The sequence below is a fragment of the Melanaphis sacchari genome, unplaced genomic scaffold (genome assembly GCF_002803265.2).
Source record: "Melanaphis sacchari strain LSU unplaced genomic scaffold, SCAv2.0 Contig81_pilon_pilon, whole genome shotgun sequence".
NCBI classification, from domain to species: Eukaryota; Metazoa; Arthropoda; class Insecta; order Hemiptera; family Aphididae; genus Melanaphis; species Melanaphis sacchari.
The window spans coordinates 720791-734708 of record NW_020271579.1 but is presented as its reverse complement, the minus strand read 5'-3'; the positions used below and the strand labels follow the sequence as shown (position 1 = coordinate 734708).

General features: G+C 31.9%; 1 protein-coding gene across 1 annotated transcript in view; it reads right to left on the bottom strand.

The window, feature by feature from the left end:
• Nucleotides 1–13918, bottom strand: part of LOC112602089 (lysine-specific histone demethylase 1A) — a 358619-nt gene that overhangs the window by 5503 nt on the left and 339198 nt on the right. Inside the window, exon 12 of the mRNA XM_025350015.1 lies at nt 578–730. Within this exon, the coding sequence (XP_025205800.1) occupies nt 578–730 (153 nt within the window). The remainder of the gene's footprint in view (nt 1–577; nt 731–13918) is intronic.

Here is a 13918-nt window from a genome sequence, read left to right as displayed (position 1 = left end):
ATGAAAGGCTAACAAAACGTATTTGACCTTACGGGATAGCATCAGACTCGTACACACGAGGGTTATAATTTGATAGTTTACATTTTTTTCCCCTAGCTCATCCAAAAACAAATTAATACAACATATTGCAGTGAAAAATCTGATTTTTTTTTCCTTTTGTAACCCATCAGATTTTAATTTAAAATTCAAACACAAATCGAATAATAATACCGAAACCGAATCCAAATATTAATCAACGGCCCCATGGTGTTTTTAACGCATTAAATATATACTTGGGATTTGGTTTCATACTATATGTATATTATTATGCAACGTTGTAGACAAACTGCAAACGCCAAAAATATATGTAGAGTAATTGGAAAATATTTGACAATTGGAAAACGACTGTTATTCGTGTTAACTTATAACATTGTTTACTTTACTCATTTTCCGATGTTATCAATATTTCAATTATACACTCAAATACTCAATATTCAATTACGTTTCTGTAGGCATTTATTATATGTATTATGTATAAGATTTCAAGCTCTTGATAGAAACTGTTTCGAGATGGGGAGTGTATAACGATATTCCTTACCTTTGTATACAACTCCGCTTGTATTTGATCGAGGATTAGAAGTTGAAACTTCCACACCATTTGGACCATAAGTGATTTGTTTGACAGCAGTACTTAACTTAATATCCAGACCTTCTGACAAAGCTACAGGTACACACGAGTAACCGTTTCGCACTGCAAATAGATAAATATTACAAATTATTATTTTAAACTTATTAAATCTATATTGATAAAAAACAATTAAATGTTAAATTAAAGAGTTAGCCAATTGTATTATTTTAAAATTGTTAACGTCAGCAAAAAAGTATCCAAAAGCAGTTTTATTATTTTATATTTTCTACATTCAAAATAATCTCAAGGTATAAAAACAGAAAACAATTTTTCTTTTTGAACATATTGAATTACGTACTTTTGGAGAATATTTTTTTTTATTTTCATATCCCTGGGGCTTTTTTTATCCTCCTCGAAACATGCAATTGTACCCAATTTGAACAAATAAAATAATAAAACTAGATAGGTCACTAAGGAAATCGAGTTTCGATTTACTTTTGTCGAAGATTTAAATCATAACTTTTTATGTATTGAAATATTGATTAGCATATAAAACCAATGTAAAATTGTTTGGTTGTTGCTGAGGATAAACAAAAAAAAAAAAAAAAATAAAACCAAGAAACGTACAACACCCTATAATATATATTATACATTTATTCTTGATATTTATATAGGTTTGACATGAAAAAATGTCATTACAAACTGAACTACAGAACATCTATACAATTTGAATAATATTCAATGTACGTATGTATATAAGCAACAAAATAAAAAATACTTTTAAAATTCTTTGGTTTATCAAAATAAATACAGTTATTGTTGAGGAAATAAGACAAAACGAATTTTATAACTCCTTCTTCTCGTATTGGAAATCTCCACTAAACAATAAAAAAATAAGAAAAAAAAATGACCTTTCAAATGTTTTCAGCAGCACAAACCGTTGTCAACCACAACATATCATATTAGTTTAATGGCATATTAGAAGTTTCGACTTTATATCTTATAAGTTTACGCAGAGATTGTTAGGAATCACGAGAAGTTAACTTACTATTATGGTAGATATACTACAGTGGTGCAGTAGTGTACGAACTACGAAGAAAATGTACGGATTATCTTACGGGTATTTAGGGAACTTTGGACTTTTGTTTACGGATAGAGTTAATTAGAACGACTGGTATAATAAGATTTCTAAAAGCATGCTGTTATTACCACTTAGTCTCTATCCTCACCAAAGACATAGTAGTTGTATACGAGACAATGGGAGCGACTAGGGTGTTGTAATATCATAATAATATAATAATAATATGTCGTAAAATATTAGTCGTAATATCACACCCGAGGCGAGGCGTGAATACTCGGAGAAAATTCATTGAAAATTTGCCATTGTAGTCGGTAAATAATATGCATACAATATTACATCTGAAATTCCCAAGACAAAGTTCTAATGGTGGCGTGTTTTGTAATTTAAAAAAAATTTTCAATTCTTATCACGTTTTATCCGCAAAACTAAGAACATCGAGATTACGTTATAATATTTATCTAAAATACAAAGATTTATGCATATTATTACCATACATATTATTTGAAATTATTAGCCTAAATTTTCGTATTATATGCATATAATAGATAATTCAATTACAGAAAAAAAAATAAACAATTTCTTTCTTGTTTTTCGTTCATGAATCAAATCATATAACTAATGTTTAAATATCGAGAAGATATAACTTACTATATATAATACTAATTGATTAAAGTCGGTTATGCCGTAATAATATGTATTGCCATATACATTTATATGTTAAAATAATAATAATAAATTATCGAAACCGCCAACTGCGTAATTATTATTTTTTAAATTAGTTTTAAAACAATGTTAATATGCTGTAGTATTATACAACATACTCGTATAAAATAAAGCTATATAACTGGATAACAGTACCTACAGTAAGTATTATACTACTTATTACTATACTAAATAATACTCAGTATAGTATAAGTATAAAAAACAGGATTTCTCCCTGAAATATAAAGAAAAGAAGAAGAAGTAAAGTCTCTTTTTTTTCTTCTCTCTTAACAATGTAATTTATAACCTGATATTAATTTTAAGATAAAGTAGACTAAAAACCTATGTAGTTGAAGTCTTAATATATTTAAATATTTATATAAGTGCAAACACGTATTATTATATCAATTATTGTATTACATATAAGCTGATTTTGTCGTTACCAACTCGATATTTTATTATTTTAATAAAAGCGACGAATTAAATTTGGAAATACAATAATTAATGTTGTACAATATAAAATGTTTCATACATAGAAAAAGAACATAATAACGAAATGTTTTTCGTTATTTATTTCATACGAACATTTGTTATACATGGCCAACTACAATAGTGATCATTTCGGATTTTCATTTAAGATAAATGATAATAAATATTATGCGTTGTAAATAAAATATATTATTAGATTTGGAAACAATCTTGGCGATCGTATAAGTTTTATGGCTTGAATACGTATTGTTTTTAGTGTGCGTTTTAAATTATTTCCAAACAAATGGTTTGTGAGCAACGAAATTGTTATTATAACTTTATTTATTGTAATGGTTTGTATTGAAAAATGTTTTTGGTAGTGACTGTAAAAACGTTACTTTTTGTGATAATTATAAAAATAGCTAAACATCTGTAAACAATAAAAAAAAATAACTTGATTGTCTAGCCAATAAACGTGTTTAAAATATTTTAAATCATCGAGGGCATGAACAAAACTTGGTGATTGTATTGACTTATATAATATATATATATATATTAAAAAAAAAAAACTATAAATACACAATAACTGTAATTGATATGATAGTTGAATTGAATCATTGTACTTAATTCGATGACTAATAATAATAATGTCACTTATTGTTGTAAATTGTAACGATATATGTATACAACTCCCTCTGTTCAAAAGAAAACTAATTGATTAGCTTAGATATTCTTATTTAATCAAAATTAAAATAAGTGAATAATAAATAAAACTTAAGTGTTTGATATAACAAAGGGTTAGTTAAAAAATTTTAAATTGAATAATTATTTTATAATAAACGAGAGATTTTTTTTCATTTTGCACGTAATTCTTCAATTTAATTAAATAATGATTTATTATTTTCATTTTATATATAATTTTTAGATTTCAAACAAATACCAGTACTTACATATCACTTATAAATATGTGTTTTAAATTATTTTTCATATAATGTTAACACAATCAATGTATTTATTGATTTTATTAGGTATCATCAAATACATAATACCGAAACTTTATAATAGATGTTTCAAACAGCTATGTTTGTAGTAGAATAATTTTATAAGTTTATTTTAATATACGTATACATTTTTTACAACGTTAAAAATATTTTTTGTCATGTGAAAATAACATAAGAATGGATTTTAAATACAACCAATTAAAATTTTACAAAAAACAACAGTCATCAACGGTATGATCATAATTTTTCAACACTGACATAAAATTTACCTATACTTATCAAAAGTTTTTTATTTACTTAAAACTAACTATTTATTAACTATAATTGTATACTAAATATATTTGATATAAACCGTATGAATGTTATGTTACGTTTTATTAAAATAAGATTTTTTTAATTATGTTTTGTGCATATATTATTCATGTATCATGTATGATTCATCATTTAAATCTACCCAAACACGCTGTAACATACTTGTTTATGTAGGATATGAATTATGGCCACTGTATGTACTTATACATTACAGTAAGATAATTTTAATATTAACTATTGTAAAGTAAATTATATAAAATCGTAGAACAGTTTTTTTTTTTTTTTCAATTAGATTTCTTTTAGAAAAATAAAGTTCAAAGACATTTATTTTTAAAATCGATCGATTGGTGCACTTATTTCATTAAAGGAATAATTATGTTTGTCTTGAATCCATATTTATAGATAATATTTCACTTAAACCTTATTTTATCTATTGAGTTGGTTCAATCAATTAAGCTATAACTAATGAAGACCTATCACGACAAGATAAGAAATTATAATTTTAAATATTATTCATAATACTTGTCAAATGAGAATCGAGTGATTAATAAATGATATAGGTACAGTGGTTAAACAAAAATATAAAAAAAATTATCGATTGTCACGTCAACAAGCAAATAATTATTTATTTTTTAGTACAAATTCGCAATTCTTGTTCATTTCAACCTCACACGTTTCCTCCGTTAGTGTATACTAGGTAGGTACGCGTATGTTACTTAAAATCTGTGGTTTATTTTATCCCCGAAAAAGACAATTAACCTCGTTTACATAAGTGATTCATCTTATCAAAAACCGATCGCGCACGCAGCGTGAAGTGTGGTTTTGCAAACGGTCAGTGGTGAATTAGAGAAAAGTGTTTTGGTCCATAAACTATGTGGGTGTGACTATACGCGCCAACGATATAATACATTATTGTAGAGAATATAATATTATCACGTTGTGTATATATATACGCGTGCTCGAGGTCTAGATGAACATTGTGTCTGGATACCATATTTTTAATATTAGAAAAAAAAATGGAATACCGCCTAAATTTACACTAATGGGACCGGATTACTACTTAGTCGGTGAACATTAATATGTATATCGTATATACAGTAATATGTATATAAAAAAAAAAAATAAAAAAATAAAAAATATATATCGTTCTAATTTAGATCAGAAACGGATAAAGTCAAACTGTAGGGGGTTCAGTTATAATTGCTCCGATCAACACTACGGCGCGGTCAGATACGTATTAAAGTTTTATCAAGATCCGCTGTTGGCCATCTCACCACACCACTCCCCGTCACCCACCCGTTAACGGTCAGCCCGGTGCCCACTCTTCCGTTCCGCCGAGCGGTCTCGTTCACTTCTGACAACTGTCGGAATAATACGACTAATGCACCCATTTACATTACAGCGCGGAGTCGAATATTAAATAATAATAAAAATCAATAGATAGCCCGTTATTGCTGCTGCAGTGACGGACGACGCGATGCGCACGGACGGACGGTCGGACGTAAGATAGGTTCGTATAAGACGCGTATACCTACCTCTACCGTGTTTTCACGATATTATATAGCGACGCACGTCGGAGGGAACGACTGGCTACGTATGTGGCGTCCGTTTTAATTACGCCGATCGAAAATCCGCGGGAGCGTCTTGATATCGTGTATATTATTATTTACAATATTATTTGATATTATTATGTAGGCGCATTACAAGCGAAAAGGGTACAAAACGTTTGAGAATTTCATATAGGTAGCGATCGTACGCATTCGGGCACGAAATTGTAACAAGATTTTGTACGTACGAAATCATCCCATAAAAATGTTACACGTCTGAACGCTAAAACATAAAAAGAAAAAAAAAACTATATGCGCATAAACGTTTACTACTTGTTTAGATTTTAAAAGCGTTATAATACGATTTGCATACAGCTCCATAACAATAAAACAGATGTATATAGTAATATAAGTTAAGCGTATATATACGACGCCGTTTTATTTATATTATAATACCTATCGTTGTCGCAGCAGCACACATCGTTATGTTATGAAACGGTATTATTATCTTACAGACGGACCTTCGTACGACATAAATTCGCGTACTGCGTCGGGCTGTATCTCGGTATAAACGGACTAACGACAAATCGATATTGTATAGCCGTTGGAGCGCACGGACTTGGGCAGCTTATAGAGTGCCGCGGCCGCCGCCGACGTAATCGATGCTAAGTGCACTGCGGGGTGATCGTAGGAATTACCGGATAATACACAACGGACAGAATAATAGTGTACAGATATTGAGCTCTTAATCTCGTCGCAGGTCTTGTGTGTCGCCGGACCGTTGAATATTGTGTGAGATTCGTGAGCGGTACCAGCAGTGTATACGCGTGCCCCGTCGTAATCAATGCCAATTGACTGTAATAATAATAATTATTATGTGTACAATAATAATTTATCGTACGGGCATTAAAGGGTATTATAAGGAATTATCATATCATCTTTACGCGACAAAACAGAGCTTAAATTGTTACGGCCTTGTTACGTCAAACCGTGGATTCGGATTATTCCAACGAATGGATTCAAACGGGTTCTATATTATTATCACAGTAGGTACCTACCGTGTCTTTTATTTATTTATTTATTTATTTAATTTAATTTTTTTTTTTTTTTTTTAATCTATAGAGACATAGTAATTTAGAAGAAAATATGTAGCGTTTAATCCCGAAACTTGAAAATATTCGAATATTTAAATAATGTGTAACTAACCCTTTATAAACTATCAAACGTCTTGTTAACATTATAACCCATCCAGCAACTACTGATATTGATCTGTTAATACCATTAAAATTATTTATAAGTTATTGTAATTGTGTATTTACATTTTTATTTATATGTATATACAAAATAATGTATGGTTGACATTAGAGCAAACTAAAATATTTATGACTGTAATAAAAACGTCAATTAGTTAAAACCATCGGTGATAATTATCAGTGACTAACTGTTCGATCGTCTTGATTAAAATAATTAAGTCTGTATATAATATCAGTATGTGTGTCACTCGATGCAGAAAACATCACATCGTTTAACTTCCAATGAAATATCATTATATTTATGTATACAGTTTATTGTGTGACTAAAGTAATGACAACTAACGAGTAAATAATAAACTAATTGTAAGTTATAATGGGGAGAAACATAAGCGGATTCAATTTCTAAAAATGGAGAAACTTAAATGTATTATACTCGCATATTATATTATATTAAGCCAATAATGGTAAAAGTATTAAACATGATGGTATCGAGACAAATTGAAAATACTGAACTATTTTTTTTTTTATTTTTTTTATAGATACAGAAGAATTACAGTTTCTCGCAAAGTATACATTTCACATCTAGTCAGACATATTTATATTGTAATAATAAAAAATAACTAAAAATACTTTAAATTATACATTTGTGATACCTACTAATTTATATATATATATATATATATAGTAAACTCAAACTGTAATAAGCATTATGAAATAATATAATTATTATAATTGCAATACTAATTAAAAGATAAATATCATAAACAATTATGATAAACATTGTATTTACATAAAACACGTGAACACTTATTATAGACAGGTATTAATTTGATTGCACGATAAAAATTAATTGGAAATAATAAAATGAACGATAGAATAATAATATTAATGTAACGCATTTATCATGTTTGACTTTAAGAATGGCTTACTAAAACAGCTAAAAAAATACATATTTTTATAATATATCCATATTGTGAGGCATAAATAATATGTTTTCAAGTGTTTTCAAGTATTCTCTCTATGCGTGAAAAAGTTCATTCCCATTGTGCGGAAGAAACGGATGCGTATTGTTATTGAAATCGTACATATTATCCCGCATTTCCGTTTTATTTTCTCTAGCTCTGAGATGTCGGTAAACACGCGCGTCTAATTATGATGACTCGAATACGTACTTTTCGACCCGTTCAAAAACGGTGATTACATAATTTGCATTACAATATATTGAAACGCACACAAATGTTAAAGCACTTCTGTGTTCTCATATATAAGTCACGAGATATACGCGATGTTAAACGGTCGATTATGATTTCTTTCGAAACCGTCGTAAAAATCGAACGAATCCCAATTAGATTTATTCAAATTTTAGCGAGTGGGCCAGAGTCCGCGAGTAAGTTGCGCGTGGCCACTGTAATCGCATACAGACTACGATACAATACTGCAATCGTTCGACAACGGAACTGACACTAACGGCTAGACTATATTATAGCCATATGGTGGCAAACACGTATAACACTTAATGGGGCGCCGGCGGATTAATTAATACGCGAATGAACGTATAATATACTTTATATTTATAGGGAGGATAACATCGCGGGATAAACGTAAAGCTCTACAAACGCCGCGCGCGCGTGCGTCTATAACGCCCCTCTTCCGATATATTATTATATTATTCAGTGCGTATATGTATATATATATATATACGTGTTTAATATAATATATTATTGTATTACTGTCGCGCAATATAATCGACCGGGGACATGCCCAGGGCCACACAAATCACAGACACTCTACTGCTACCCTTCTCGGGCATCTCCCTCGTCCCGGCATTAGCGACGTAGTCGTCTCCGTCGTATTCGCCGTCTTCGTCGCGTTTCCTCCGTCGTATCGGTTCGATTATATCATCCCCAGCGAGGCTTTACCGGACTAGTAATTTTAATTAGGAACGTGACACGACCGTCCGCCATCCGTCCGTCCGCCGTCCGTCTTATGTAGAGACCCACGCCCGACGCTGTGTTAAATTATTATTATTATTATTATTATTATTATTATTACTGTTATATCGTTCATACACATCTCTATATACGTATATGCCTATTATAATACTATCGAATTCCAGCGCCAACCCTACGGGGCCTTTTGTCATTGCGGCGCGACGACCGCAAGCTCCGCGAACGACGCGAAATGCGATAGGATCGAGCGCGCGAGTTCCGCCACGGGCTCATTACACACCCGACTCGCCAGAGCCCCCCGAGCGCGTATAATTAATAGGATTTCCTCTCGGATTTTCCGATCAAACCGTCCCGCGCCAGCCAGCCAATGCGTTTAACCGAAGGTTTCCGCGACCGGGCCACGTCATGGAATCATCCACGGCTATTAAGCCCGTCGCTGCGTGTACTGCAGTGCCATTTGACACAATAAGACGTCCATAAGTCGTCGTCGAGGGTTACGGCGGTTCCACGGTGCTAGATCGTGCGGAAACACATCGGTTACACCTACATATAAACTTAGAAGGGTTTTCTTTTTTTTGAATATAAAATTTCAACATTATAACGTGTCATTGTCGAGTGTGTTGGAAACTGGTTAGGATAGGTACCTACCGCCATGCCGTAGCTATAGATGTGAAATACGGAAATACGGTGTGCTGTGATGTTATATAATATATCAAGACGAAAATATAATAATCAATCATATTACTTGTTTGAAAAACTGAGCACCAATCATGAGTAAAAAAAAAAAATTAAATAAAAATATCAGACGTCATTATAGAACTATTAATATATTTATATATTATATTAATACGTCAATATGCAAATAATAATAATATTTATAATAATACAAACTTAAATACATTTTATAAATTTTAATGTATTATATTTTTGGTGGATTATACGAGTATACTCTGAATTAAATGATTAAAAAGTTCAAGCGTTTTTAATTTTACTTAAATCGATAAATACATATTTATTAATTTATTGGCTCTTTTCATTATTTAATTTAAAAACTTTTCTTCTTCTTTTTTTTTTAAGATACTTTATTTAAATGTCGTTTATTAATTAATGATTATTATTTTATCGAAATAAATAAAAGGATATAGAAAATCAACGTTAATTTCATTAAATATAATTCAAATAATTTTAAGCTCGAGCAGGTAGCCGAGTAATCCATTAAGAAGAAAAATCTAATATTTACTATAGTTGGTTGATACAAAGAGTTTTATGCCATAGCTCTTTATATGAAATATTTTTTTATTAGTTTAGACTGTGCAAATTATGAAAAAAAAGAAAATAATATTACTCAAAGGACATACTCTAATAAATTTGCTGTTTCCTTCAATAAACTTCATTACAATTAATGTTAGCGTCTTTCGCACATAAAATTAAGCTATTAATTATTAATTTTCTTTATTGTTATTAAAAATTACAAATTATGAAGGCTGAAGAAAATAATGATTTTTAAAACAAATTAGAAAATATAAATTTCAACAACATAATATTTTTAATTATAATCGACTATGACTTTATAGTTTTTACTCATTAATTTTTCATTTGCATTTTGCAAATAAATTGTTAATTCAAATATTTTACTACCTAATTAATACTGTATGTAATATAATATTATAATAAAATGCATCGCTATACGTATTATATGATACAAAAAATACAAGTTATAATTAATAGTATGGTTCGATAAAGTGTGTTTATTTAGGTAGATAATGATTTAAACGTATTCGATGCAGAAATAAACTATTTATTTACATGCGTTATACAGTGTAATATAATGTCTCGAGACTTGAATATTTAAATCGTTATTATTGCGGCGTCAAAACTAAATAATATATTGGTATTTATTTTGAAAAAATGTTAAAATCGTTATTTACATAATAATATAATGTACGATCTAACGTCAATGGGACAATTTACGCGAATCGGATTTTCTGTTTGAACATGCATTATATTATAATAATATAGTATAATATACGTGTTCTATATCAAAAATGAGTTGGCACACACGCGCAAGCTATTATAATATTACACGCGCGCGAAAGATAGCACACACAAACACTGTGGAGAATGTATTATTATTACACCTTTGACAGAGAATTATCATATTGTACTGTTTGGTGGTATTCTTGTCGACCGATAATGGGTTTCTGGATATGGAGACGATAAATCGCCGCGGTCCCTACGTAGGACGAAAAACTCCGACCGCGAAACTGTACACTATACATAATAATCCAGTATATATTATACAAATATAATACACCTATAATTTATAATAACATAGGTAGAGGTACTAGGTACTATAAAATAATAGTGTGGTCGAATTCGACGATAATCTGGTTCTTATAATAGTTGAAATACAACTAGATTCCAAGCGATAAAATCGAAATGAATATGAATAGGTGTATAAACGACGACACGGTACTCGAATTGATATAAATATTATTACACGAGAAAAAAATTGTAACTTAGAGGTACCTAACCTACACATTCGCGATCAGAAATCTTATCTCGATCAATACAATACAGTCGAGTTGTAGACATCGTACGCGTATAATATAACATAGGTAGATTTTTGAATAATTAATCAGTACTTATTTTTTTTTTTTTTGCTCTTTTTATTCGCATAAAAATTATTAAGCACTGAATAATACATTAGCCGTTTGGCGGTACTTATTGATAGAGATGTATACGTAAAAAAAATGATACATTTTGCAAAACAGTGAGCGTTGTCATATTAAAATATTAACGAGTCTGCAGATATAGGTACTGTATCACTGTTACGAATCGTGTAAACTGCCGACTGATTACAGCCATAAAAATAATATTAAAAACCCCGAACAACTACTAGAGTGCACATTTCATCTGTACGTATACTTTACCAAGCTCAAATTCAAGAGAGCCTGATGACGAGAAACTATGCGAACACCCCTAACACCGTTGGTCGCACGCGGTATGGGTTTTCACTAAGAACAAACCAATTTACGATTTACAGCGAGTTCACGCGTATAGTTCACTATCGTACAGTACTACAGTTATTTTTGAATTTCGAGAAAGAAAAAAAGTGGGAGAATCGTCCGCCATCGGTTCACATATTATATCATAATATTAATGTATAGTGTACTCGTATTTGCAGACGAGGACTCGATGACGGCTCCTGCGATTCTGGTCGTCGAGTGTCGCCACCGTGGAAAACCCCCGGCAATAGGAGAAGGGCGAGAAGGATAGAGGAGCAAAGCGAGAAGAAGGTAATGGGCGAAGGAGTACATGGAAGGAGCGAGACTAGCACACGTGACGCATCGCGGGTTGCGCGCGATGCCACAGCAACAACAGCGTGGATATTATTATTATTATTATTATTATTATGTGGTCGGACCGCGTGTGAGAGACAAATGACCGCCGAAAAATAAATAAGGAACGAGAAAAATACAACTGAACAACTACGTGCACTCGCACACCACGCGACGGACGACGTGGCGTTGTAGGCGTCACCCGAGTAAATGCGTTTCTCTTGTCGCCCGTTCCCCAGGAACTCCCGAATCCACTTAATTATCATACGCCGCCGTCGCCCATAAAACAATCGCCAAAGACGGAGAACAGTAAGGATGAAGAGAGAAAAAAACGTGTTTTCACACACGCGCACGCTCGCAGACGCATTAAGACAAATTCAAAGAAATCTATCAAAGCAACACGAGCGGTCAGCCGTACGTGTTTTTTTTTTCTCCGTCTTTATTTTTCATCGTCCTTTCCGCGAGAAATACACGCTCGCGCCGCTATACACGCGTCGCGCGCACGACATTTCCATTACCCATACGACGACGACGACGACGACGACGACACTATGACATTTATAATACAATTCAGTACAAAACGGCACCGACGGAAGAGATGAGTTTTTTTTTTTTTTCACCGGATAAATCGTCGTGTTATTATACGGCCGAGGGTATTTACTATATTTATTTGTCGTGTACATGCCTACAGTATGGCCGGCGTTGGTATCGACAGTGGAAAACGAAAATTTCGATTTTAAGCCACACCGGTGCAGACACGCGATGTCGTAAGACTTCTAAAGAGACAGTCCGGCGGTACGGAGCGGCGCAGTGGTGGTGTACCATCATCGACGGTGTCCGACAACTATATTATTATACCTATTCGTAATATTTTATAACACGTCGTCCCCCGAACATCGTCCACAGTCGGCCCGGGTAGCCGTGAATCGGACGAATGTGCAGTAAATAATACATAGAATATAATTATTACGCGCTCGTCGACCAACTGCTACTTACAAGGCCTATGATAAATAATAGAGGTGCGCATAAGTGCACCGAGACACAATCCTGAATGAAAACCTAAATGGAAATTTCCACGTTTGACTTTCGGAATGGCTCACTAAGCCTCGTCGGATCACTTTCGGCCCACGCGTGTTCTCGAACGATTTTTCGAGGGCGGTACGCGTTAATTTAAGACGACCGTCAGTACCGGACCGACGACCGTTTGTCATTTTTCACGCACCTTTTAGTACAGCGCCTGTGTGCTGGACAGTGATTTCACGATCATTTGTAATTTTTTTATTAATTACACGAATACTAGCACGCATTAGTCAAAATCATTCTCAATAACACGATATAAGTCGAGAACTAAATACGCATTTAATGTGGTTACGTCTACAGTGAGCAATCGCCTTGGCCTATCAGATTTTTGTACAAGAATTTTTACATTTATAATTTTTCGTAATACATATTGCAATATTGTTAGAGAACTTTTTTTTTTTTTATCTCACCTTTTTGCACCTGCGACAAACGGAAAACTCCGATGTTGGAGTATTGTATATCAGGTTAAAATTAAAAAAAAACAAAAAAAAATCATCTCTGAAAACTTATTTCAGTTGAATATATTAAAGTATACATTAAGCAATATTATTATTTATAGCAACAACGATGAACTAAT